This window comes from Salvelinus alpinus, chromosome 22 (genome assembly GCF_045679555.1).
Source record: "Salvelinus alpinus chromosome 22, SLU_Salpinus.1, whole genome shotgun sequence".
In the NCBI taxonomy this organism is placed as follows: domain Eukaryota; kingdom Metazoa; phylum Chordata; class Actinopteri; order Salmoniformes; family Salmonidae; genus Salvelinus; species Salvelinus alpinus.
In genome coordinates this window covers 2,856,560-2,883,298 of record NC_092107.1, presented here as the reverse complement: position 1 = coordinate 2,883,298, position 26,739 = coordinate 2,856,560, and the positions used below count along the sequence as shown (strand labels likewise).

At 43.9% G+C, this 26,739-nt stretch overlaps 1 protein-coding gene across 6 annotated transcripts in view; it reads left to right on the top strand.

Annotated features, from left to right (window-relative positions):
* The window catches only part of LOC139548776 (protein moonraker-like), a 28,922-nt gene extending 2,482 nt beyond the window's left edge, over positions 1 to 26,440 (top strand). For 2 of the 6 annotated variants that reach the window (XM_071358610.1, XM_071358615.1), the window contains exons 2-17: positions 956 to 1,243; positions 1,358 to 1,628; positions 1,880 to 2,052; positions 2,148 to 2,369; positions 2,838 to 3,030; positions 4,024 to 4,208; positions 4,333 to 4,481; positions 4,623 to 4,778; positions 5,888 to 5,977; positions 6,300 to 6,387; positions 6,850 to 6,936; positions 7,143 to 7,313; positions 7,537 to 7,618; positions 8,313 to 8,433; positions 22,221 to 22,451; positions 23,627 to 26,440. In XM_071358610.1, the coding sequence (XP_071214711.1) occupies positions 956 to 1,243; positions 1,358 to 1,628; positions 1,880 to 2,052; positions 2,148 to 2,369; positions 2,838 to 3,030; positions 4,024 to 4,208; positions 4,333 to 4,481; positions 4,623 to 4,778; positions 5,888 to 5,977; positions 6,300 to 6,387; positions 6,850 to 6,936; positions 7,143 to 7,313; positions 7,537 to 7,618; positions 8,313 to 8,433; positions 22,221 to 22,451; positions 23,627 to 23,780 (2,661 nt within the window). In that variant the 3' untranslated portion in view covers positions 23,781 to 26,440. The remainder of the gene's footprint in view (positions 1 to 955; positions 1,244 to 1,357; positions 1,629 to 1,879; positions 2,053 to 2,147; positions 2,370 to 2,837; positions 3,031 to 4,023; positions 4,209 to 4,332; positions 4,482 to 4,622; positions 4,779 to 5,887; positions 5,978 to 6,299; positions 6,388 to 6,849; positions 6,937 to 7,142; positions 7,314 to 7,536; positions 7,619 to 8,312; positions 8,434 to 22,220; positions 22,452 to 23,626) is intronic. The other 4 variants (XM_071358613.1, XM_071358612.1, XM_071358614.1 and 1 more) reach the window with 4 other exon arrangements.
* The last annotated feature ends 299 nt before the right edge of the window (positions 26,441 to 26,739 follow it).

Sequence of the window (26,739 nt, the reverse complement as noted above, 5' to 3'; positions counted from 1 at the left end):
TCAGAGTCAGTAGAAAGGCTTCTTTAGTGTCCTAAGTTTTCATAACTGTGACCTTAATTGCCTACCGTCTGTAAGCTGTTAGTGTCTTAACGACCGTTCCACAGGTGCATGTTCATTAATTGTTTATGGTTCATTGAACAAGCATGGGAAACAAAGTTTAAAACGTTTACAATTAAGATCTGTGAAGTTATTTGGATTTTTACGAATTATCTTTGAAAGACAGGGTCCTGAAAAAGGGATGTTTCTTTTTTTGCGGAGTTTAGTAGTAGGTTCATCCTGCCCAAAAGGTCATTTTTACACACAGCCATTATAAATGACTAATTTGTTATGCCTTTTTAATGTTTAGTTGTTGTCTATTCTCCTGAGAAACAGCATAATTTCTTACCTGTCTTTTATGGCTATTAACGTACGTTGTCTTATTTAAGGAATAAGGCCAGAGGAGGTGTGGTATATGGCCAATATACCACAGTTAAGGGCTGTTCTTAGGTAAGGCACCCCCCCCAGGTGCCTTATTGTTACTATAAACTGGTTACCAACGTAATTAGAGCAGTAAAAATACATGCTTTGTCATACCCGTGGTTTGCGGTCTGATATACCAATGCTGACAGCCAATCAACATTCAGGGCTTGAACCCCCTCAGTTTATAATATGTGTTTTATCATGTGTTTGTCACTGATACGGGTCCTGTCTTTGTCATTCTATTGATATGATGCTGAAGTGATAAAACAATTTCCCAAGTTGGGATTAATAAAGTACTACTGTACTCTATCTCTCTATCTTAGGATTCTAGCATGCCATCATGATGGATATTGAAAGATAACGTTGTGAATGCCAGTTGATGTGGCCAGATCATAAATTGGACAGCCGGATGTAACGTCAACTTAGCTAGCTAAGTTGGTCATTATGTCATTGCAACAACAGGAATGATGCCAGTGCCACTATTGTTCTCTTTCAGTTACTTTTCAATGCAGCCATGCCTGCCAACGCCTATAACCGTGCTACCCAAGTTGGCCCACCTGCACCCATTGTGATTGAGAAGCTGATGCCCTGGGTAGAGAAGCGGGATGACCTGGATAGCACCTGCAGTTCTCTGTGTTTCTCTGCTCTGTCTGAGGAGCGTCTGCTGGCTGCAGTCAGGCTGGCCAAGAGAGATCTGAGGAAGAGACGACAGGAGTCATTGAACAGCTACCCCATCAGACCACAGCCAGAGGAGACCACTCCCATCAAGAACAATGTGGAGCAGGTAAATAAGAGCTCATCAGTATACTCCCCTTTCACTTGTACTGTTTATATCCATCTTATTCTTCTCCAAGAACGATTAATCGATGATCAACCTTTATCATTTTTCAATTTCAAGCAGAAGGGGGTTGTTCCTAAGGGGAGGTCCAAGACGGCCAGCCCCAAAGAAGAAGTGATTCAGTCTGGAGCCAAGGTGCTTGTTTACACCCCCCAGAAGTACGTCTCCATACCCCCTGGGCCTGATCATGGCCGGTCCCCCCCAACCAAAGACCCAGGCCCAAGGCAAACAGCCAGCAAGGAGCCCCACACAGCCCTCAGCCAGGAGGTCTGCAGGCTGCAGAGAGAGCTGGCTAACTTCATCCAGAGAATAGATCAGCTGGCTAACAGAGGTAACTCCACATAAATAAAGTCACCCATAAGTTTACCAGTCAAATGGCCATGGTCAGAGGTTCTAGTGATCCTTCTAGTGATCCTATTTCTTTATTAACACACCTGGAGTGGCACCTTGTTGGCATACAAGTGCTAATATGCCAATCTATTTAATATGCTGTTATGAACTTTTTTGAATGGTATTTATTGTATGGGACACTGCATGCAGTTTAGAGACCCATGGTCATGTGTATTGTGCTGTGCATTCCAGGGCGAATGGTTGTAGAGCCATTGGAGCCTGATGAGCAGCGCAGGGTGGAGGTCCGCAGACAGGAACAGGCAGCTCGCTCTGCACGCATCATCTATGTGCTACAACAACAGGTGAAAGAGATCCAAGAGGATTTAGACAAATTACGCTCCCAGAAGATTCAGCACACAAACAAAGTAAGTCTCACTTAATAACCCAAGCTGTGATGAGGTTCATGATGAGGACAATGACAAAGACTAACACCCATCTCCCTCTGTCTTCATTTTCTCAGTCCAGAGCGATGGACAGGTTGGTTGCTGCCCACAGAGGGGCGGTCAGGGCCATGCAGGTGTTCACTAATCAGCTGTCTGACACGTCTGAGGGCAGGATGCCCTCCCATTATAAAGAGCTGGGCCAGCTGATCCGCCAGCTCTCTCTGTGCTCGGCCAAGGTGGAGGTGGGCCAGGGATCAGCCGTCCCAGAGACTGCCCTGGACATCCTGCTGAAACTAGAGGTCAGTCATAATGGCTACTTATTATACATAATGGCTACTTATTCTCATTTATAATGCAGTACTTTTGACCAGGGGCAGGGGTCAAAGGTCTCTGGTCCTATGTAATGCACTATATAGCAAATAGACAGACATTTGTGATGCATCCATAGATTAAATCCATCACCTACAGGTCACACTCACCTTATGACACAGAAGCTGGACACCAGAAAATGTCCCAAATCTATTGCTAATTTTTGATAAGCAATCAAACTTTGTAAATCAATATTAGGTTATACAAGTAATACTCTATTTTAAAAAACTAAGCTATTCAATCTAAAGACATTGGAAATAAATGTGCTGGAGAGCTACACAACCATAGGTAGAGCTGATGTATTATACACTACATTTAATTTAGATTTTATTTGGCTTCTTGAATTTTAATGTTAACAGAATATATTTGATTTTCCTGTCTCTCTCTGTGTTTCTCAGACCCTGGATACTGCTCTAAGCAAGCGGGAGAGTCACGCACAGAGGAGGCAGGCCCGAGTACGCAGCTCCTCCCCTGCACGCCACCGCAGGTCTCCACATCGCAGCACGTCTCCTCCCCGTCCACCCAGGGGCCCTGCCACCAGGGGTCTCAGAGGACCTCATAGAGCAGCAGGCCCCAAGAAGTCCTTCCCTGGTGAGCAACGAGCAGGTGTTCTCATTCTAATTCTGGCTGAGTGACTCAGCATTCAGAGACACTCATTATCTCAGTCAGCTGTGCTGCTGAAGCTATTTTATTAGCATTTTAATAAAGATAGCCTAATTATCTTGTCTTTTTTTAAAAATTATTGGCTCATTATTCCATATCCTCATAACATCAATAACTCATGTAAAGTAATTTCATACATCATAAAACTGGGAACAACCACAAATCAGCACCCCCCTCCTACGGTTGAAACCCCAGTCACCACAGAAACCACAAACACAGACACACAGACACAGCAGTTGATAAAATATCTGATCCAAAAATATAACATTTATTGCGGAACATTTCCTGAAACGGCATTTTTAATTTGCCTCTAACTGTCTAACTCTCATGTCTTTGTTTACCCTGTTCTCTCATTGTGAATGAGGGAGCAGATCTTTATGGCTCCCTCTCATGAATCACCTGAAGGCTTAAGTGCTGCGTGTGTTTGGGCCTCCCACCAAGCCCGAATCACGGCACCAGGGTGGAGATTAATGAGGGGCTGGGGTCCGGTTCTCTGGCCAGGGGTCTCCTGCAGGCAGCTCATTGTGTGGGTGGCTAGGTCCTACTGTGTACAGTCTCTCTGTGGGAGAGTGAGTGCAGCCACCACACATCACGAGAGGGTTCGAACTGTGTTGCATACACAAGTCTCCTTGGAAACTAATAATAGTTCCCACTGTCAATGAGAAAGCCCCTTACCTTCTCCACACTGCCAAACAAGCAGCAGGCAGGTGTCTGTTTGTGTGCTTGTTGGCCAGGTAAATGTGTAGTCTGTCAAAGGAGCAGGCAGATGTTATTCCTACGGGCCATACAGGCTTTACTAGTGTTTGATTAGTCATGTCAAGCACTGTAACACTTATCTATTGAGCACATAGCCTCGCTGTTGAAGTGTTTCAAAACAACATTTCAATCAAAACTGATCATGAGCCAATGTTGTGATGTTAGCAGATAGGAGAGCGGTCCCTCGGCATCAGCAGCCCCCCGGAGCCACAGAGCCTCCTCCACAGGTGCATCGCAGCCAGATGCTCAGTGCTGGCCTGGAGAGTTTGGTCCATCTCAGAGAATTCAGGGAAGGAGGGGGGCAGGTCCCCAACAGTCAAGGAGGAGCACTGCACCCCGACAGGACAAAGGTCAGTGAGTTTAATACGAACATTTTTGCTGCAATTACATTTATTTTAATATGTCCATTATATAACTGGCTAGCCTGAACTATTTTCACTACAATTGTGTCTCTTAAACATGATCTTTGTCCAGAAGCAGGGAGCCCATGTGAGGGATGCAGGTTTCCAGCAGCCCACAGTGGCTTCCAGGCTGAGAGTGTGTCAGCACCCACAGAAGGAGGCCTCTGTGCCCTGGATACCCACGTCACCTCACTCTCCTCCTAAACAACAACAACAGCAGCGGTGAGCTCAGAGGAGAGCTCTCTCTCTTGTCCTCAGTCTCTCTTTTGTAACTTACTCTCGCTGCGTACTCGCTCTCCTTCTCTTAGTCTCTTTTAATTGTCATTTTTTTCTAATCCACTTCCACTTGTGTTATGTGACCAGCTCCCCTCAGAAGAGGCCAGAGCCTCGATGTCTCTTCTCCCCCCTGAAGCCCTCCTCAGGACCCTCAGCGCAGCAGCCAGTTGGTGTGGTGACAGCAGAGCAGGACCAGGGTTTGACCTCTGATAGACAGAGACAAGCCCACAACGAAGCCCTCAGGTCAGTGATAATAACAGTAATACATTTGCGTAATGCTTTTCCTTTAACACAGAAAACATAAACCATTGGACATGGCAAACAACCTTGTGCCTTATTAGCATCACAGTACCTTATTAGCCTCACTTATTTTAGGTTTTAGTTGGTGTATAATATAGCAGAATGAATGAACCAAAAGAAACTGCCCAGGGAACATTTAAATTAATGGATCTGCTCATTTTGAGTAATTAAGTCATTTAAAACCATGATCTCAGACCCCACTTTCTGAAAGCTGCAAGCAATACTCTGATTCCAATTCAAAGTTAATTTCTCCAATAAATTCAATCTAAATGCTTGCTTTTTCGATTGGGGACATTTTTTTTTTTTTTAAAGCACCGTGATGGATAGCAGTACCTGTCTGCCTGCACTAAATTCAAGTGCACAGCAACCCTCTCCACTAATCAAATCTTAATTAGTGCAATTGAGGTCTATAATTAATCCAACGCCTGCAGCCTGCTTTCGGTAGCTAACATTAGGACTGGTTCTGTCTGTGTTGTACTGTGTGTTTTATGTCTGTGTTGTACTGTGTGTTTTATGTCTGTGTTGTACTGTGTGTTTTATGTCTGTGTTGTACTGTGTGTTTTATGTCTGTGTTGTACTGTGTGTTTTATGTCTGTGTTGTACTGTGTGTTTTATGTCTGTGTTGTACTGTGTGTTTTATGTCTGTGTTGTACTGTGTGTTTTATGTCTGTGTTGTACTGTGTGTTTTATGTCTGTGTTGCACTGTGTGTTTTATGTCTGTGTTGTACTGTGTGTTTTATGTCTGTGTTGTACTGTGTGTTTTATGTCTGTGTTGTACTGTGTGTTTTATGTCTGTGTTGTACTGTGTGTTTTATGTCTGTGTTGTACTGTGTGTTTTATGTCTGTGTTGTACTGTGTGTTTTATGTCTGTGTTGTACTGTGTGTTTTATGTCTGTGTTGTACTGTGTGTTTTATGTCTGTGTTGTACTGTGTGTTTTATGTCTGTGTTGTACTGTGTGTTTTATGTCTGTGTTGTACTGTGTGTTTTATGTCTGTGTTGTACTGTGTGTTTTATGTCTGTGTTGTACTGTGTGTTTTATGTGAATGCACAGGCAAGCCTGGCTGGACAGGATGACCATGCAGAGACTGAGGGACCTAAATCAGCTGAGTAAAGATGAAGCAGAACGCATCCAGAGACTCCGGTACACTAGTATAGTACTACTTCCTGTACACATTCCCTGTCATAGCCTAGAAACAAATATACTGTTAGTCTACCCTGTCAAGCTAAAACTGGAAGGTCAAAATGTTTTATAGTTGTGTCAAGGTACTTGTTCCTCAGTGTGAAACTATTAAAACTTAACACCTCCCTGAAGCCCTCCGGGTTTGTGACAAGTATGAGTCTGGAAATCAATGGACAAACACAATATTACCAAGCCAGAGGGGAATAACTGAGTAAAAAGACAGGATTCAAAGCCTATATATTGTCACACCAGGCTTGTGTGTGTGTGTGTGTGTGTGTGTCAGGTCTGAGGTGGGCTCTCCAACCCAGTGGGCTGAGAGAGCTGAGCAGGAGGCCCGAGGGAGACTTCAGCCTCTGTTGAACCAAGCCCTGGTAAAACAAACATTTAAACTCTCCTCTCAAAAAATGAAGGGTTGTATGCACACAAAAAATAGACTTAAGACAATCCTTTTTAGTTTTTTCTTGCTTTTCAGCAGGCAGGGAATAAATAACTGAGTGTGTAACTTTTCTGTCACTCAATACCCACATTGTTGTTACATAAGAAAAGCCTGGACCAGGGAGAGCTTTCCCCTCCCCCAGGAATTCCACTGCCCTCAGAGTGGGAAAATCAATACATCTCATTTGTAATTGAAAAATCCATACAGCTCTTTACCACCAGATTTGTGCCAGCACAGTGAAATGAATAGGGATTTTACAGCTAGGCCTAGGGTGTACTGCTGCAGCCTTGTGTATGTGCTAAGTGACAAGACTGAGTTAGAGTAGGAGAGGTTGGTGTTAGGTAGGAGAAGGTCAGTAGTGGTGTGGTACTGAGCTTGCCCTACCTGTGTACCCCAGCAGATAGGAGCTGCTGCCTCTCAGACCCGGGACAGAAAGGCCACATCGTCACTGAGGCATCAACTGTCTGAACAGGCTGCAGACAGAGTGAGTAACCCTGTCATATCGTAATGATACTGACCTATATTAACTCTTTTTTTTCTCAGTATTTGAGTCCCAAATGCCCGTAGGGCTCTGGTCAATAGTAGTGCACTATATAGAGAATAGGGTGCCATTTGGGGAAACAGCCCTGAAGTGATTCCATAAAACCCTTTCCCATGTGCTGAGCTCTGCTTATCTACCTCCCTCGCCAGGCTGCGGAGAGCGCTGAGGTGCTGAGTGAGGCCCTGCTCGAGGAGCTGCTGGCCGATGCAGCGCGGGCTGCCTGGGCGGTGGAGACAGACAGACGGACGGAGGGTTTGGCCCAGCTCCAGCTCCAAGCCCCCACCCTGGAGAGCATGCTGCTACGCATGGAGGAGATGGAGGTGAGCCCTGAGCACAGCCCTAAGGAAAGGTCACCACACGGGGAGTTTGAAAGGGCACCACTGGTCAGTTTGTGTGATGTTTGACAGCCTTGGTCAAGCTGTGCTGTGGAGACAGTGAATGCACTGTCCAGTCCAGTCTGGATTCCTGAAAAGGCTTTGTATTATTGTTTGGCTGAATAATTAATTGAAATAATGTACTTCTGTCGTCTATGTGTTTGAGCAGAAAGACCAGGAAGCTGTGAGGAGGCGTTTTGCTACCCTCACATACTCAGACCCTTACTACTGGAACAGAAGGGACACTACTGGTGAGTAAACAGACCAAGTAACTCCTCCACACACTTTTTAATTTTTTAATTTCATTTAAATTTTACCCCCTTTTCTCCACAATTTTGTGGTATCCAATTGTTAGTAATTACTATCTTGTCTCATCGCTACAACTCCCGTACGGGCTCGGGAGAGGCGAAGGTCGAAAGCCATGCGTCCTCCGAAACACAACCCAAACAAGCCGCACTGCTTCTTAACACAGCGCGCCTCCAACCCGGAAGCCAGCCGCACCAATGTGTCGGAGGAAACACCGTGCACCTGGCTACCTTGGTTAGCGCGCACTGCGCCCGGCCCGCCACAGGAGTCGCTGGTGTGCGATGAGACAAGGATATCCCTACCGGCCAAACCCTCCCTAACCCGGACGACGCTAGGCCAATTGTGCGTCGCCCCACGGGCCTCCCGGTCGCGGCCGGCTGCGATAGAGCCTGGGCGCGAACCCAGAGTCTCTGGTGGCACAGCTAGCGCTGCGATGCAGTGCCCTAGACCACTGTGCCACCCGGGAGGCCCCTCCACACACTTTTGCATGGGGGTTTGAATTGTTGTTCCTCTGGTACCCTGCAGGTGAAGGTATTGTGTTAGTGCTGTTTTAGCCAGTAGAGAGCAAGGCTATCCCTCATTCTCACTCCTTTTCCACTCCTCTTTCTCTTATCCCCCTCTCCCCCATCTCTTTCTCAGGGCCCCAGAGCTCTGTTCTAATCTCCAGGCCAGTCTCTCCTCAGCCCGTTAGGATCACCAGGCCAGCACTGAGACACACCACCACAGCTGACATTGTCCTGGAGAGCCCTGTGGAGACCGGGTGAGTTGACGTGATGTGCTCTTCTGTTTTCTCCCTTTCCCAGGTCATTTCTGGTGTTGCCAAAGCGCTCTTCTCTGTGAATAGTCCTATGCACAGTATTCAATAGAATATTGTGTATTATTATAGTATCTGTATGTTAATATGTTTGTTTTGTAGTAATCACCATGCAGTACTGCAGCCACCATCTTAGAGAAAGCCCTGTCTGAGTTTTTAATGGGTTGATGTATGGACAGATGGTTTACTTTTATAAACTGGGTGGTTCAAGCCCTGAATGCTGATTGGCTGACAGCCGTTGTATATCAGCCTATACCACGGGCATGACAAAACATTTTATTTTTAATGCTCTAATTACATTGGTAACCAGTTTATAATAGCAATAAGGCACCTCTGGGGTTTGTGTTATATGGCCAATATACCACAGCTAATGGCTGTGTCCAGGCACGCCGACTTGTGTCACACCTAAGAACAGCCCTTAGCCGTGGTATATTGGCCATATACCACACCCCCGCGTTCCTTATTGCTTAATTCTACATTTACTGTTTGAATATTGGAATGCCGTACCCTGACCATTTGTTGATGTTGCAGATTGTAGTTAAGGGTTATGAGATGCTATACTGGGAGATGGGACGTCTGGAGTCTCCTCTAAGTGTCACTTCATTACAGAGGATAATGGTGTATGACATCACTTAACCTGCTCCCATCTTATCAGACAGGAGCTCATTAAGGTGTCAAGGATGGCATGGGACAATATAACGAGACAAAACTGATGCAGTGAGAAAGTGCCCAAAAAAAACACCGTCCCAAAAATTGTCAATAGCTTTATTTTCCAGTTGGCGTCCACAACAAAATTGATGGAAGTGGAATGTTTTTTTTATGCCTTTCCCAGAAGGCACTGCTTTGTTATGCCTCAATTCTGGCTGTTCATCTCCACCCCTAATGTCTCCTGGCTGCAATGAGACCAAGCCTAACTCCTTCCAAATCCTCCCTCTGGCAACACATAGAGGGAGTGTGCCTCTGCCTCCCTCCCCTGCCAGAGCTTTAGCTGTAGCTGCCGTTGCTTAAATGAACTAGGAAAGTGAAGGAAGAAGAAAGATGGGAGAGTGTAAGAGATGGGAGCCAACGGCTGACAGGGGAAGTAAGTTGTTGAGAGTGGAGCAGAGCGGACATGCCAGCATGATGCAGTGGAACAGATTCAAGCAGCAGCACCATTAGCAGATTAAAGACAGTCAGTAGTTCACTGATTCTGCCCCAACAGGACCTTCTGGAGGGGCTCAGACCAACTCTTCTGTGACTCATCTCTCACTCATTCTGTCTGCTTTTACCCACCCATCTGTAACCTTCTGTTGCTGTCTCTGAAGAGCGGGCAAACTAGTCTGGGCACTAGTCTCTGTAACATCCCACTCCTTGTGTCTTTGGCAAATGACACGGAGTACAAGGAGTGGAATGTAATAACTGAACAGAGACTGGCAACTAGGTTATGGGCAAACCACCAGAAAACTATACCTCTTGCTGTCTGTTTTGTGAGTTAGGAGGAAGATGTGGTAAAACCCAAACTCCATGCATAGCGCAGGTTATGACTTCGTCTAGTTATTTCATATGGTTTATGGGTAAAACAATGCTTGCAGAACTCACTGAGCTTGGCTTTCTTGATCCTGTATTGGAGGTAGTGATTGGCCAGATTAGCTTTAATTCTAACCTTGTGTTGTAGCTAACAGCTACCTGTATCATCCTGCCTCTATGAAGATAGCATTAGACTCATCCAGGGCAGTCTGCCTCTGTGTCTTCCTCCCTCTCACGGCCCAGTGAATTACACAGTCCAATGGGACTTCTCACCTCTGCCTGAGTGGCAGGTCATTTAGTTTGTGTGTTTAAAAAAGGAAAATGGCCCGTGTCTACCGCATTGCCTCTGACACACTGCTCTCTGACAGGATTCCTATAAAAAGACTAGCAGAGTGCGTCATGAAAATTCTCTCCCTTGTACTTCCCTTGCTTTTCCCCCAATAGCTGTATGATGGAGATAATGTGGAAGTGTCTGATCGAAAATTAAGCCAGGTATTTGTTTGTATCGACGAGTGCACTCGTGTGAAAGCACAACACAATGATTGTGTGTTGTGTGTCTGAGAATGCCGGTTAAGTTTTCAGCGTATTCTGTGTCATTTGTAAAGCAATAGGCATTGATTTTAAATGGCACATGGATATTGTCTCATCCCCCACAAACAGACAGAATGACAGAGCATATTCTGGAGTTCTTCCCTCCACTCTTTCTATTAACCTTGATTACGTGGAGAAAATTTGTCAACCAAATACTCAGGACTGAAAAGGATTGAGATAAAGGTGCCACTAGAGAGTGATTCCATAGAAAGGAAGGGGAAAAAAACGAACATGATTTTGGAAATGTTCACTAAATGTAATCCATAGGATTGTCCTTTGGAGGAAAGATTGTTGACATACTGTATTTTTGACATTTGTATCTAAAAGCGTAATTGAGAAATAATTAATAGAAGTTGGCATATTTATGACATTTTGGCCTTACTCTCCTTTAAGACTCCGTAATGCAGTGGTCACCAACTTTTTCGTCACAGTCAAAAAGCAAGCCTAGATCTACCGCTCAGATTTTTTTTCTTTTTTCTACATGACTTAAAAAATGTAACATTAACCTAATGAAAACTGTTCTGTAGGAATGAGGTTTGTGCAGTAGGCCTTATACAGTATCAAAGCATATTGGTTACAAGGTCAAATCCTGACGTCAGTGATCTTTCGGTCGGAAAGTCTGAGCTCTAGAAAGAAGCCTTAGTTTCCGACTTGGAATTCCGAGTTGGATGACCGTTCAAAAATATTTTTCCCAGTCAGATCTCGTTTTTCCAGAGTTTCCAGTTGTCTTGAACGTATTGAAGTGGAAAGTCTGAGATTTCCGAGTTCCCATACGTTTTGAACACGGCATTAGTCTCAGTGGAGGGAGGGAGAGAGCAGGGTTCACCTCTCACGGTCCCTGCTCTCTCCTTCCTTTCCTCCTGTGAGTCTGACCAGAGAGAGGGGACACCGTCTTCCACCTTACATGCTGACCACACCGCTCGCATACATACAGTATGCATGTTATTCAATCATTGCACCCACACTACTCGCGCGTGCCAACGAGTGTCTGTGTTGCCAAGCGCTAAAATAGAAGTCAGTTCTATTTGTGACGCTGAACGCGGTGCAAGTCCTGCCTCTCCCATCTCCTCATTGGTTTATTGAAGGAGATACCCACGTGCCATCTTCTCATTGGTTATACCCACGTGGGTGATTGAAAGATGAACTGAGGTCAGTCGTCATGGTAACACACCTTATTATGAAAGTTAGATGCCAATCGCCATATAAAGTCCAAAGAAGAAAAGGCCTGGAAGGAGGAGAAATGACTAGAAATGATTCGGTTGACCGTTTTGTGTGGATTAATTGTCGGAGTAGAGGACCTTGTGCATTTCAGGTAAAATAACAACCCAACGTTTATATCCCAGGACAAATTAGCTAGCAACAGCAAGCTAACTAAATAGGACAAATTAGCTAGCAACTGCAAGCTAGCTAGCTAAATTGCCATAAATGTTTAATGCTTTTAGACCTGTCCCCAAATTAATATAATTGGTTCAGAGTTTGTTTTGATATTTCAACCTGTGTGTCGTGATCGTGTTTGGTGTGGGGGGACAAAATCAATTTGCGCACGATGGCACACGGGCACGTCCGGTTTGGGTATGGTGTTATGGTGAAACTCAAGTCGCACCGCATCTGCCTCATGCATAAATTAATGTTGTTCCTATGACCATAGAAAATGAAATATTCCTTGATATTAAAATAAACGGCGAACTGCTAATAATACAAATTCTGGGATATTGATACACTTGGATACTCATTCATTGCAGCTGCAGCGCAAGTGAAGTAGGGAGAAGAGTGTTTTGTAATAGTGCTGAATAAAAACATACACATGAACTCGCTCCAAAACAAAGCAGCTCTTTGCTGTATTCTTGGATCTCCCGGTCCACCGGTTATGCGGAGTTTGTATTTTCAGACAAATGAAATGATTCAAAGTGGGAATACTTTGCCTACCCGGTGCGCAGGGCTTCTGAATCATATGCACATTGGTTTTTCTACAGAAATGTTTGGTGATCGACTAGGAATGCCTTGAAGATCGATCAGTCGATCGGGATCGACAGGTTGGTGACACTGCAATAATGTTTCGTCTGTAGGTGCTACAAGCAAAAAAATGGTCTTATGAAGCTTTACTGCTTGCTCTGTAATATGAATAGTATTTTAATTTCAATATACTTTTTTTGACATTAATGTATGAATGTTGCTTCTTTTTCTGCTGGTGATTTGCAGGATGTGCAAAGATACAAGTAAAAGGAGGGCTGTGATTGGTTACATTGCCTACTATGCCAATTTCGCTGTATAAAATGGGCCGTAACTTTAAAACTAGCAGAACTCCCACTCTGGAGTTTTGAGATGCCCGTAGAGTGTAATATGTTCAACAATCTATTGAAAGATAAATTTTTTCAATATTCATGTTTATATTTGTCAGTATTCATACATTATTGTAAACATAGTTTATTACTGAAATTTTAAAAAATACTAAAGAGCACAATACTACAGAGCAAGCAGTAAAGCTTCATATGACACAAATTGAGTCTTAAAGGAGACCTGGGTAAGGCCAAAATGTAATAAATATGCCAACTTTGATTAATTATTTCTCAATTGAATCAGCTGTCTAGTGCTCGGGCAAAATTCCCAGGACCGAGTTTGGGAAACCCTGCTCCAAAGGACCATTCTATGGATAACATTTTGTGTAAAACCTCAAGTCATGGTCTTTTTTTGTCCTGGTTTTGTATGGAATTACTCGAGGGGTTTCTGTTCCGTGGAGTGTGTCTGGCTTACTGATTCTTCTGTTGGTGAGATAGTGTTTGTCTTGGGACATCTTCACATATCGAAGAGACATAATTATATTTCTACATGTTTATCCTCAAGTGTGCAGCCACATCTTGCTGAAGGCAGAGATTGTTGCTGAGTACACATCTCTAGTACTGCACTGCCAGCGCTAAAATGTATATTTCTCTGGAGGTTCTTCTGCCAGCCCTCATAGTCCTGTTGTCATTTTTTTTTGTCAAGATCACATCTGTTCTTGATTTATCAGAAGTGTTATTCAGACCGGAGGTGATTATTATTCAGTAAGTGAAGCCCTTCTGGTAATTACAGCACACTATTGCCTGTTGGATGGCTCATATGGGAATGACATTTCTCAGATTGCTTTCTGACTGTTCAACCAGCCCTCCCTCCTCAGATCAGAAGATATGAGCAGGAGCACAGGCTAAATCTATTACCACAGTGTAGCTCCTAGCTTCAAAATGAAGATGATTCCCATGTCTAGTGTTGTATTGTTCTCATTTGATTATTCTTATTACATTCCCAACTCCGGGAAGTTGCTCCACTGAAATTGTGGAGATTCAAATATAGCCTATCCACCATATGATAATGCTCACTTTGATGCCAGGCAAAAGGCAATCAGTAGACTTGATTTAGTGAAAATAAATAATGGACCAGATGATGGTACGTAACTGGTTGATGTAATGCCTAATCTAAGTTCTGCTTCTTTTTCTGTGGCTGTCCTTATGCTTCTCTACGTCATTCATTCATTTGGCCAGGTCTCCCTTGTAAAAGAGGTCTTCTGACCTCAATGGGACTTCCTTGAATTCAAAAAAAAGGTTAATTAAAATAAAATAGATCCCTTTGGGACCACATCAGACAGAGGTGGAGGTCTGGGCCGTTGTACAATACAGTGAAGAGAGCTCTAGGTAGGTTCTGGACACAGCTAAATTGCTCAGTTAAACTATGCCCAATTTACTACTCATGCATACTTGTTGTGATGAAGTACAAACTTCTTCAGGTTTCTGCATAATGGATTGTTAGTGGGAAATAGGTCAACTGAGGATACATCTAAAGGAAGAGAGAGAGTTATTGGTATCATTATGTTCATGAAATTCTGTTCTCACACTTTTTATAGGGTTGTCCACCACAGGACGATTTACACAAAGTTTAAGTCGCTGGGGAGCAAACCCCTTTAGTATGTCAGACAGTCACTAGAGGGGGCTAGTGATTCTATAAGGAATGGATAGTGATAGCTAGTGTGTGTGTGTGTGGACAGTTGTTGTAGTGTAGAATGTATGAAACTGGTGATTACTGCTGTGTGTTTGGGAAGCGGTGAGTGGGCACAGCTGCCGATTTTAGTGTTGGGAGCTTAATATGTGAGTGTGTGTGCCTGTGATTACAACCAAACACTGCTCAGCACAGGGAGTCAGCAGGCCCCTCCACTGCAGACAACACAAACACACACACAACAGGGATTGGATGCATAAGCATATGTCATAGCGTAGAAAGCAGTGCACACGTCATTCAGTATGCCTATCACTCTTAAATGATTGGATTCTATTGTTTGTCATCGAGGAGCTCAAAGGCTGTTATTGGTTATTTTTTCTCCTGGATGTTGAGAATAGAACACAATGTTGTTATAGAACACAATGTTCAAACAACTGTCATCTGACTTGTTATGGAATTCGTAGGAACTCTTTGCTCCCCCATTCCCTTTTCTTCAGGTGTTTTGTTATTTGTCATTGACAAGTGTCCCTTTTCATTTGGGGTAGGTACAAAGCCTGTTGTGCTGCATTGAGATCCCCTAAGACAAAAAGCCTACACTCCCCAATATTCAGTCTTTGTGTGGCAGATGTTGAATTCATATCTTTCCACCATTTCCAATCATCATGTGTATGTATATATGTGTTATAACATCCTCTTATAAAGTCATCTTACCGACAAATGTACACTTCTGTTGAGGTATCATTTGCCCAAAGCTCTCCTTAGAAAATGTGCTTATAATTGATGATGAGGAAAAAATATAATTAGCTATGGCTAATTTACAAATATGTAGCCCCCTTTCACTCCAATTAACCACTTAGCTATTGAGCCTAGACTAATAGTTCATCATAAAGATTGAATTAGCTGCTATAGTCTAGAGCTTTAATGGAGCTACTTCATCCTGAGAAACACTCAGTCCTCAGTCCAAATGCATTGCCTGTAATTCTAATATTTCAACAGACATTAGACTAGAGTACAGTTGAAGTCAGAAGTGTACATACACTTATGTTGGAGTCATTAAAACTCGTTTTGCAACCACTCCACGAATTTCTTATTAACAAACTATAGTTTTGGCAAGTCGGTTAGGACATCTACTTTGTGCATGACACAAGTCATTTTTCCAACAATTGTTTACCGACAGATTATTTCACTTATAATTCACTGTAAGTTTACATACACTACGTTGACTGTGCCTTTAAACAGCTTGGAAAATTCCAGAAAATTATGTCATGGCTTTAGAAGCTTCTGATAGGCTAATTTACATCATTTGAGTCAATTGGAGGTGTACCTGTGGATGTATTTCAAGGCCTACCTTCAAACTCAGTGCCTCTTTGCTTGGCATCATGGGAAAATCAAAAGAAATCAGCCAAGACCGGGCCTCTGGCAGTCTCTATGGGGGTGCCACAGGGTTCAATTCTTGTACCGACTCTCTTCTCTGTATACATCAATGATGTCGCTCTTGCTGCAGTCTCTGATCCACCTCTACGCAGACGACACCATTCTGTATACTTCTGGCCCTTCTTTGGACACTGTGTTAACAACCCTCCAGGCGAGCTTCAATGCCATACAACTCTCCTTCCGTGGCCTCCAATTGCTCTTAAATACAAGTAAAACTAAATGCATGCTCTTCAACCGATCGCTGCCTGCACCTGCCCGCCTGTCCAACATCACTACTCTGGACGGCTCTGACTTAGAATATGTGGACAACTACAAATACCTAGGTGTCTGGTTAGACTGTAAACTCTCCTTCCAGACTCACATCAAACATCTCCAATCCAAAGTTAAATCTAGAATTGGCTTCCTATTCCGCAACAAAGCATCCTTCACTCATGCTGCCAAACATACCCTTGTAAAACTGACCATCCTACCAATCCTCGACTTCGGTGATGTCATTTACAAAATACCCTACTCAATAAATTGGATGCAGTCTATCACAGTGCCATCCGTTTTGTCACCAAAGCCCCATATACTACCCACCACTGCGACCTGTACACTCTCGTTGGCTGGCCCTCGCTTCATACTCGTCGCCAAACCCACTGGCTCCAGGTCATCTACAAGACCCTGCTAGGTAAAGTCCCCCCTTATCTCAGCTCTCTGGTCACCCCCAAAACCAATTCTTCCTTTGGCCGCCTCTCCTTCCAGTTCTCTGCTGCCAATGACTGGAACGAACTACAAAAATCTCTGAAACTGGAAACACTTATCTCCCTTACTAGCTTTAAGCACCAGCTGTCAGAGCAGCTCATAGATTACTGCACCTGTACATAGCCCATCTATAATTTAGCCCAAACAACTCCCTCTTTCCCTACTGTATTTATTTATTTATTTATTTAGCTCCTTTGCACCCCATTATTTCTATCTCTACTTTGCACATTCTTCCACTGCAAATCAACCATTCCAGTGTTTTACTTGCTATATTGTATTTACTTCGCCACCATGGCCTTTTTTTGCCTTTACCTCCCTTATCTCACCTCACTTGCTCACATTGTATATAGACTTATTTTTCTACTGTATTATTGACTGTATGTTTGTTTTACTCCATGTGTAACTCTGTGTTGTTGTATGTGTCGAACTGCTTTGCTTTATCTTGGCCAGGTCGCAATTGTAAATGAGAACGTGTTCTCAACTTGCCTACCTGGTTAAATAAAGGTGAAATAAATAAATAAATTAACAGACCTCAGAAAAAAAATTGTGGCCCTCCACAAGTCTGGTTCATCCTTGGAAGCAATTTCCAAACGCCTGAAGGTACCACGTTCATCTGTACAAACAATAGTACGCAAGTATAAACACCATGGGACCACACAGCCGTCATACCTCTCAGGAAGGAGACGCGTTCTGTCTCCTAGAGATGAACGTACTTTGGTGCGAAAAGTGCAAATCAATCCCAGAACGATAGCAAAGGAACTTGGGAAAATGCTGGAGGAAACAGGTACAAAAGTATCTATATCCACAGTAAAAACGAGTCCTATATCGACGTAACCTGAAAGGCCGCTCAGCAAGGAAGAAGCCACTGCTTCATAACCGCCATAAAAAAGCCAGACTACGGTTTGGGGACAAAGATCGTACTTTTTGGAGAAATGTCCTCTGGTCTGATGAAACGAAAAATAAAACTGTTTGGCTATAATGACCATCGTTATGTTTGGGGGAAAAAGGGGGAGGCTTGCAAGCCGAAGAACACCATCCCAACCGTGAAGCACGGGGGTGGCAGCATCATGTTGTGAGGGTGCTTTGCTGCAGGAGGGATTGGTGCACTTCACAAAATAGATGGCATCATGAGGGAGGAAAATTATGTGGATATATTGAAGTAACATCTCAAGACATCAGTCAGGAAGTTAAAACTTGGTCGCAAATGGGTCTTCCAAATGGACAATGACCCCAAGCATACTTCCAAAGCTGTGGCAAAATGGCTTAAGGACAACAAAGTCAAGGTATTGGAGTGGCCATCACAAAGCCCTGACCTCAGTCCCATAGAAAATGTGTGGGCAGAACTGAAAAAGTGTGTGCGAGCAAGGAGTCCTACAAACCTGACTCAGTTACACCAGCTCTGTCAGGAGGAATACGCCAACATTCACCCAACTTATTGTGGGAAGCTTGTGGAAGGCTACCTAAAACGTTTGACCCAAGTTAAAAAATGTAAAGTCAATGCTACCAAATACTAATCGAGTGTATGTAAACTTCTGACCCACTGGGAATGTGATGAAAGAAATAAAAGCTGAAATAAATCATTCTCTCTACTATTATTCTGACATTTCACATTCTTAAAATCAAGTGGTGATCCTAACTGACCTAAGACAAGGAATTTCTACGAGGATTAAATGTCAGGAATTGTGAAAACTGAGTTTGGCTAAGCTGTATGTAAACTTCCGACTTGTATCTATACTCCATAAGATGCTGTAGATCCTTATCTCTCTCTGTGACCTGGGTTGAATTGGGGTGAGTGATTTATTTTGGAGAAGATGGGTGATTGTGCTGGAGATGATAGGTGATTGTGCTGGAGATGATGGGTGATTATGATGGGTGATTATGATGGGTGATGATGATTATGGGTGGTTATGATGGAGATGATGAGTGGTTATGATGGAGATGATGGGTGATTGTGCTGGAGATGATGGGTGATTGTGCTGGAGATGATGGGTGATTATGATGGGTGATGATGATTATGGGTGGTTATGATGATTGATGGGTGGTTATGATGGAGATGATGGGGGATTGTGCTGGAGATGATGGGTGATTGTGCTGGAGATGATGGGTGATTGTGCTGGAGATGATGGGTGATTATGATGGGTGATGATGATTATGGGTGGTTATGATGGAGATGATGGGTGGTTATGATGGAGATGATGGGTGGTTATGATGGAGATGATGGGTGATGATGATTATGGGTGGTTATGATGGAGATGATGAGTGGTTATGATGGAGATGATGGGTGGTTATGATGGAGATGATTATGGGTGGTTAAGATGGAGATGATGAGTGGTTATGATGGAGATGATGGGTGGTTATGATGGAGATGATGGGTGGTTATGATGGAGATGATGGGTGGTTATGATGGAGATGATGGGTGGTTATGATGGAGATGATGGGTGGTTATGATGGAGATGATGGGTGGTTATGATGGAGATGATGGGTGGTTATGATGGAGATGATGGGTGATGATGATTATGGGTGGTTATGATGGAGATGATGAGTGGTTATGATGGAGATGATGGGTGGTTATGATGGAGATGATGGGTGATGATGATTATGGGTGGTTATGATGGAGATGATGAGTGGTTATGATGGAGATGATTATGGGTGGTTATGATGGAGATGATGAGTGGTTATGATGGAGATGATGGGAGATTTATGATGGAGATGATGGGAGATTTATGATGGAGATGATGGGAGATTTATGATGGAGTTGATGAGTGGTTATGATGGAGATGATGAGTGGTTATGATGGAGATGATTATGGGTGGTTATGATGGAGATGATTATGGGTGGTTATGATGGAGATGATGGGTGGTTATGATGGAGATGATGGGAGATTTATGATGGAGATGGGTGGGTAGAGAATCTACTCTTCAGTATGCGTCTGGTGAGAGCAGCGGAGTGGGAGTGGGGGGGTCATGCATCATTGGAGCGGAGGAAAAGAGGTCTCCATGGTGAGAAGACCTAGTGGAAAGAGACTGTCCCTCGCTGGCTGACCACAGCTCACAGCTCCACCACCACCACCAAGACAAACAAATCAATAGTCAGATTAAAGACTGGTCTGCTGTTGCTCCATACTATCTAAAGACTGATTTTTTTCTGTTCTCTCCAGTCTTTTGCTCAGGGCTTTCTGACCCTGTTCCTGGAGAGCTACCCTCCTGTATGTTTTCGCTCCAACCCCAGTTGTAACTAACTTGATTCAGTTTATCAACCAGTTTATTATTAGAATCAGGTGTGCTAGATTAGGGTTGGAGTGAAAACCTACAGGACGGTATCTCTCCAGGAACAGGGTTGGAGAGCCATACTTTTGTCCCTGGTGTGTTCCTCTTTCTCTCAAACTATCACTCTCTTGTACTGTTCTCTCAGAACAATCTCTTCTAAGCCGTAAACTTGTTACAGGAGACGAGCGTCTCAGTAGATTTGGTGCGGTGTTACCCGCTGTTACCCGCCCATCTAATCGCCCTCTAGCTCCCAAGAAACTCCAACACTGCCCCTGTCTCTGCGATTGGCCCTGATGGGTAGAACCATCTGTTATTGTTGTGTAGGCAGAAAGAAAATAAAAGTTGCTACCACATTGTAATGATTCACCTCCTTTTCTCTGCACTGTTTTCTCTATCCACCTGTTTTCTTAATGCATTGATTTTCTCCCTCTGCTCTCAGAACCTAAGCACCATTTCTCTAGCAGTAGAGCTGTAGCCAGCCTCTTCCCCTGAATCACCCCCCACTATCTCTGAAAACAGATTTGGGTCTCTCGCTTTCTCGTTATTTCACTCTCTCTCGTGCGCTCAGCTCAGTCTGCTTCCTGTTTGATATATCAAACATGGAGCTGGTGTTTTGCCACTTTCTCTGTTTCCTTGGCGATAGACTTCTGGAGTTGTTGGAGAAGAATGAGAAAACGTAAGATATTTGAAGACAATTTCACACACTTCGCTGTGGGAATTTATGGCTCAGGCTGCTCATCAGTTTGTGTTTTTTCCCACTCTGCTTTTCTGTAGTAGGTGGATGTGAGAGGGCTGGGTTTGTCAGGCTATAATCAGACTGCAGCTACCCTCTCCCTCTGTCAGCAACTGCTGCCCATTCACAACAGTGAACAGACTGCAAAATATTCACCACTGACGATCAACATGTCAGTGAGTGTGTCCTCATTATCTCCTAACTTTCTAAGCATGCTTGTAGAGCCAGGAGAAAGAGTAGTGCAGCTTGTATATTTTACTGGAAATGTTAACATTCACATCGTCTTACCATGCTCTTACCCACCAAGGTGAAAATCACTCAATGATAAATATGCAGAATTAATCTTCTCTTTCGTGAAAATGTGCTGCCATTTGAATTTGTGTTTCCTGGCTGTGCCGGCAGGCTGGTGCCCTCATTCCCACACTCTTAGAGTTGCGCATAATGCTTGGGAGCCTTCACACTGCTTTTAATCTAAATGTGTTATTCTTTTTTTCGTGGACATAAAGGAAACCTTGCAGCAGGGGAAAAGGGAAATGATCGCCACAGTGACCCTTAAATGACCCAAGAGCATAAATGGGCCCTGTGTGTAGTCCAGGGATGAAGCGAATTGGTTGGGCTAGCAGTGAATTACCCACCCTGGCACTTCTCCCTGTGTGTCTGTGTGCCCACAGCCTGGCCTCATGTTGTGCAGACACCAAGAACAGCAGGAGCAAACAGCCAGGGATGGGACTGGACTGGACCTGGGTTGGTGTGTGGGGAGAACATTATAGAGACATTTTGCTCGTGGAACTGCTGCATCTGTCTCTAAATATAGTAACAGCCAGAGTGCTGTTGCCAGAGCTGGACTGATTTGCTCACAGAAAAATATATTACAACCCTGGCCTTGACATTGCCCACCTGAGCCCCTCAGGGAAGTGTGGGGGTGAGGGATGTGAGTGGAGCACACAGACCTTAGGACGTAGCATCACACCCCTCTCAACCTCCTCTCTGGGTGTGTGCCTCTTCGGGACCACAGTGAGGGCATGACTCTATGAAGAGGTTATTCGGTTACCAAGGGCCTCCTTCCTCTTCCAATTGACTCGGGCGCCTCTCAATATGGCAATTGGCTCCGGCCCCTACCTCGATGAATAGCAGTTCTATTCCAGGCTGCTGCTATTCCACTTCCATTGACAGATGTACCCAATTGAATCAGACTGAATGGAGATGAGGACAATGTAATGAAAAGACGGTGTGAAGCTCCATCAGTCTGGTATTCAGCCTGAGCATCCTGTCTGTCTGTCTGTTTCTGTCTTTCTACATCCTGAGCATACTCTGTCTCTCTCTCTCTCTCTCTCTCTGTCTCTGTCTCTCTCTCCAGTCTGAACACCCTGTCTGTCTCTCTCTCTCTCTCTCTCTCTCTCTCTCTGTCTCTGTCTCTCTCTCTCCAGTCTGAACACCCTGTCTGTCTCTCTCTCCAGTCTGAACACCCTGTCTGTCTCTCCATCTCTCTACAGCCACAGTGTCCTGTTTGAGGGCAGCATCGGGGAGGAGGTCTCCTCAGGTCAACCTGGCGGCAGCAGCACCTTCCCAGCCCCAGGGGAGAGGTGGGGAGACGGGACGCGGCTCTCTGTGCCAGCCAGCATGCAGAGGAATATTCAGCAATACAGACAGGACCACGAAGCCTACCTTCGCCTGGTAGCCCACGAGGCTGTGGGCAGCTTCAACCCCTGGGCCATTGCAGACAGGTGAAACGGCACTACTTTTGATCAGGGACCGATGGGTACAGTTTTACTAGTTCCATTTGGGATGCAGCCTAGCAGTACAGGCACAACTATAGTACTTTTCAATGTTTCACTTTCTCAAATGTACATTTTGCTGCTTGGGTTTGTTGTCTCCTGAGCCATCTCGACAGATTTGTCTTATTTGCCAGCCAGTTATGAATGACACTGTGTGTAGGAGGATGGATTATTCACCTGGCTACACAACTCTTCCACAAACATTGTGCTCTTTGCTTATTCAAACATTAGGCCCAGTGTTTGACTAGTTGTGGGGTGCATGTGTCTGCATGGTTTAGCATACTGCGCTACAGGATCTGGTCTCTGGTGTTCACAGTTGTTATTCTAGCCCACCCACACATTTGCATATTTAAAATAATTCTTAAGTTGGTGCAATGCAGAGAATCCCACATGTCTCTGAGTATACTGAATGCATTAGAGTGTGATAGATCAGAAACACATTATATTCAGGCATTTTAAAGAGAAGCAGATATAATTGAATTATCTGGCAATTGTTCTTAACGTTACCAAAGGAGAGATACTCAGGTCTGGCATTTGGAGATGCCTCTCTCCTCTCACCATATACGTGTGAGGGAAGTGTGAATTGCTGCAAAAAAAGTGAGCGAAGAAAATCAACCCTGCCAGCCAAGGGACAACTATTATTGTTGCCTCGTTACTTTTAGAGAGAGAGAGATGAGAGCAATGACATGAGAGAGAGCGATGACAGGAGAGAGAGAGATGACAATCATATGCCATCCTCTTGAGCTATGCATCTGAACTATTCTTCATTTGTTAGGGGAGGGAGGTTGTTTCAGAGGGACCAGTCCAATTACTCCAGTATCAAGGGAAAGATGGGGGGAAATGCCATGTCAATTAGCCTGCTATTCTCACTCATCAGAGTAACCTGTCTATCTGTCAGATGTTGGTAATAAGCTGCCCATACCAGTCAGTGTGTGGTGAGGTCCCTGATGTGTGCTCCCTCCCTCTGTCTGATTTGAAAGACTAAGGTGGAACAAACTTGTATTTGTTACATGGGTTTCTTTGGTAAGCAGAATGGCTTTTCAGCTTTATATACAACTTTATCTTTTTGTTTGGTTCAGGGACTCCTGACATGTTTCTTTCTCTAATTTTCCTTCTGCTCCCAGTCTGTCCGAGGAGCTTATGTCCGAGGCCCTGGCTGACGTAGCAGCAGAGTTCCAGGACGTCTGTGAGGAGTACGCAGAGGCTGTCTTCACCTCCGAGTTCCTTCAGCCAATCACGTCACCTCCTGCTTCAGTTTCACCGTTAGACATCCAATAGATCCTCTTCCTATTCACAGACATTGGGCGAGTTAGTTAGGTGTACTGCGTAGGTGGATATTTCAATTCAGGACCAATGGAATAGTCAAAAAAGTGCAAATTCCACAGTCAGGAAAACATCCTGACTGCATTGATGTGACAATATTCAGAATAGAATGGAACTAAAGCAATGCAGATTATTCCTATTTGGCAGGTTCCTTTCTATTGTTCTTACAGAGGAATGGGTGAATTCCACTGGGAAAGTTGGTTTTGATAAGTTTAGAGAGAATATTACTACATTACAGGGGATTAGAAGATTATGTCTCCCCTCTTTCCATAAATAAATCTCTCCCAGAGGATTACTCACGCTTTCCGTTTCCACATTGAAACATGGAAGTAAATGAATTGTTTGGGGGAATTAACAATAGGGGGTAAGCAAGCCAAGGGCGCGATTCATTGGTTAATAGGAAATCCGGATAGCAAATTGCAGTCATTGAAATTGTGTGCTTCACTTCCCATGGCATGCACCAAATACTCTGTTAGCCAAATTACTCATTTTAAATTCATTGAGAGTGCATATATCATGAGTGCACGTTGGATGAAGGAGCGGCCTGAGCGGATGTTCTCAGGCCATGGAGAGAGACTTGAAAGCAGCTGTGAAGGAGGAGAGAGACACATCCAGATGTTGAGTTGGCCCCTAGAGGAGCTGACTGTGACGGGGGACAGAGAGTGACTGTTGAGTTGGCCCCTAGAGGAGCTGACTGTGACAGGGGACAGAGAGTGACTGTTGAGTTGGCCCCTAGAGGAGCTGACTGACAGGGGACAGAGAGTGACTGTTGAGTTGGCCCCTAGAGGAGCTGACTGTGACAGGGGACAGCGAGTGACTGTTGAGTTGGCCCCTAGAGGAGCTGACTGACAGGGGACAGAGAGTGACTGAGTGAATTAGCTCACTCTGAATCAGACACAATTCTCTCCGCCAACTGTGTTTTGTGTGGGTGTCTGAATACATACAGGCTTATGCACGTACACATGTCTCACTCTCACAGTTCTGTTTCTTCCCAGAGCTCTACACAAATTGGAATCTAGGAGCCATTTTAGCATTATAATAGGAGTTTTTGAATTGCAGAATACTTGAAATTGAAAAGCATATTGTTTGTCCGTGAGAGTCAGGATGGCTCATTTCTAATTATTTTTCATTGTCATTGTGCTGGATGCTGTCTGTTGATACCTAGGTTTTGAATGTATCACCCCCCGCCCCAGACAGCCAACACAGACTCATCACAGAAATGTATTTTCAACACAATTAACAAACAGAACAACAAAATCTGTTTATGATCTATTCTGATCTGTTTACACATAACACAGAACATAATGAAATTGGTTTTGTGTGCTTTGATGCATTTTATTTATGTGATGTTTTATGGCACATTCATGGCAGACTGTTTTATACTGATGCCCAAAGTTTATTTCGTCATAACTTTTTTCTGGGACAATATTTGAAGGTTGTTTTATTTTGTCAAAATTAGGTATCGGGTGATTCACTTGATAACTTTAATGATATTAGTATTAAAACATATTTTTAAAATGAGATGCATCTTGCTTTATCAATTTGAACGACAGCCACCCAGATACAGGAGTGTTCTAATGGTGAGAATGGCCTGTCCTTACAGTATGTTAGCCAGCATAATTATCCTTGTCAAAGACAGAATTCATGTGACCATGAATATTGACTAGTCATGATATCAATTATGTGGAACACACAGTGACTCATTTTGAGGCAATATGTCCATTCAGGCTGGATAGAATCATTTTAGGTGTCCCTCGGGGACAGTTCAGCTGATGGCTGGCACGTTTCACAATTCTTAGAAAATTGGATATGATCTTTAGCCAAGTGAGATCATTTTTCTCTCTATAATATCCATATGGACATATTTACCTATTTACAGAACCAGTGACATTCTCTTACTCTGAACAACTACGGAAGAGATCGTGGTAGTTAGATCCATGCTCTGGGTGTGGATATGGGAGAGGAGTGCAGCTGCTCCAGTTGAGAAATTGATCCGTACAGTATGTGCCCTCCCTGGGCTGTGATCTCCCTGACGTCATCATATAGTCTGACCTATAAAATCTCTGCATCAGCAACGAGAGAGAAATAACCTTGTTTCCCCCTCAATACAAGGCTGTGGGTAATCTTTAAGCAGTGGCAGTCAGAGCTAGATATCAAATATGAAACCCTTATCCTTGCTTTGTCATAAGGCATGGTTAGAATTTGACGATGTATTGAAAGCTAAGCCTCAAATCGTCAGGGCATGGACTCTACAAGGTGTCAAGCTTTCCACAGGGATGCTGGACCATGCTGACTCCAATGCTTCCCACAGTTGTGCCATGTTGGCTGGATGTTCTTTGGGTGGTGGACCATTCTTGAAACACACGGGAAACTGTTAAGTGTGAAAAACCCAAAGGCATTTTCAGCCTTGATGGAAACCATCAAGCGTAACGTGATAAACATCCATCCCCCACCAGCCTTTGCCTTCCTACTGATTCTCTGTCTGTTTGATTTTTGTTTGTTTACTTTGGAAAAATATTGTGTGCTTGTTTTCAAAATGCTTAATGTGGTTGATAAAGAATTTAAACCATGTATTTATATTTGTTTTTGAATAAACCGTTTTTTAATGAACAACCCATGCTGTATCATCTGTCATAGTAGTGGGGAAAGATGAGTTGGGGGGATGTCATGTCTCAAAGCAGAGCCTGCTGTACACTTGGCACACTGCCCTTAGTGGCTTGGGATGAGATTGTTTCTAAAGAATAAACTTATTCTACCTAAATTGAATTAGTGAGGCAAATGGGCGTAATAAATTCTATCTACCTCGCTGTCTTCCTGGACCTGCAGGCTGTTTCCTTTCACTCTCTCCTGCTAGAATCTCAATACAGTGTCTTGGGCCAGAAGTATTTTGTCATTGGTCATTCTGACTGGTACA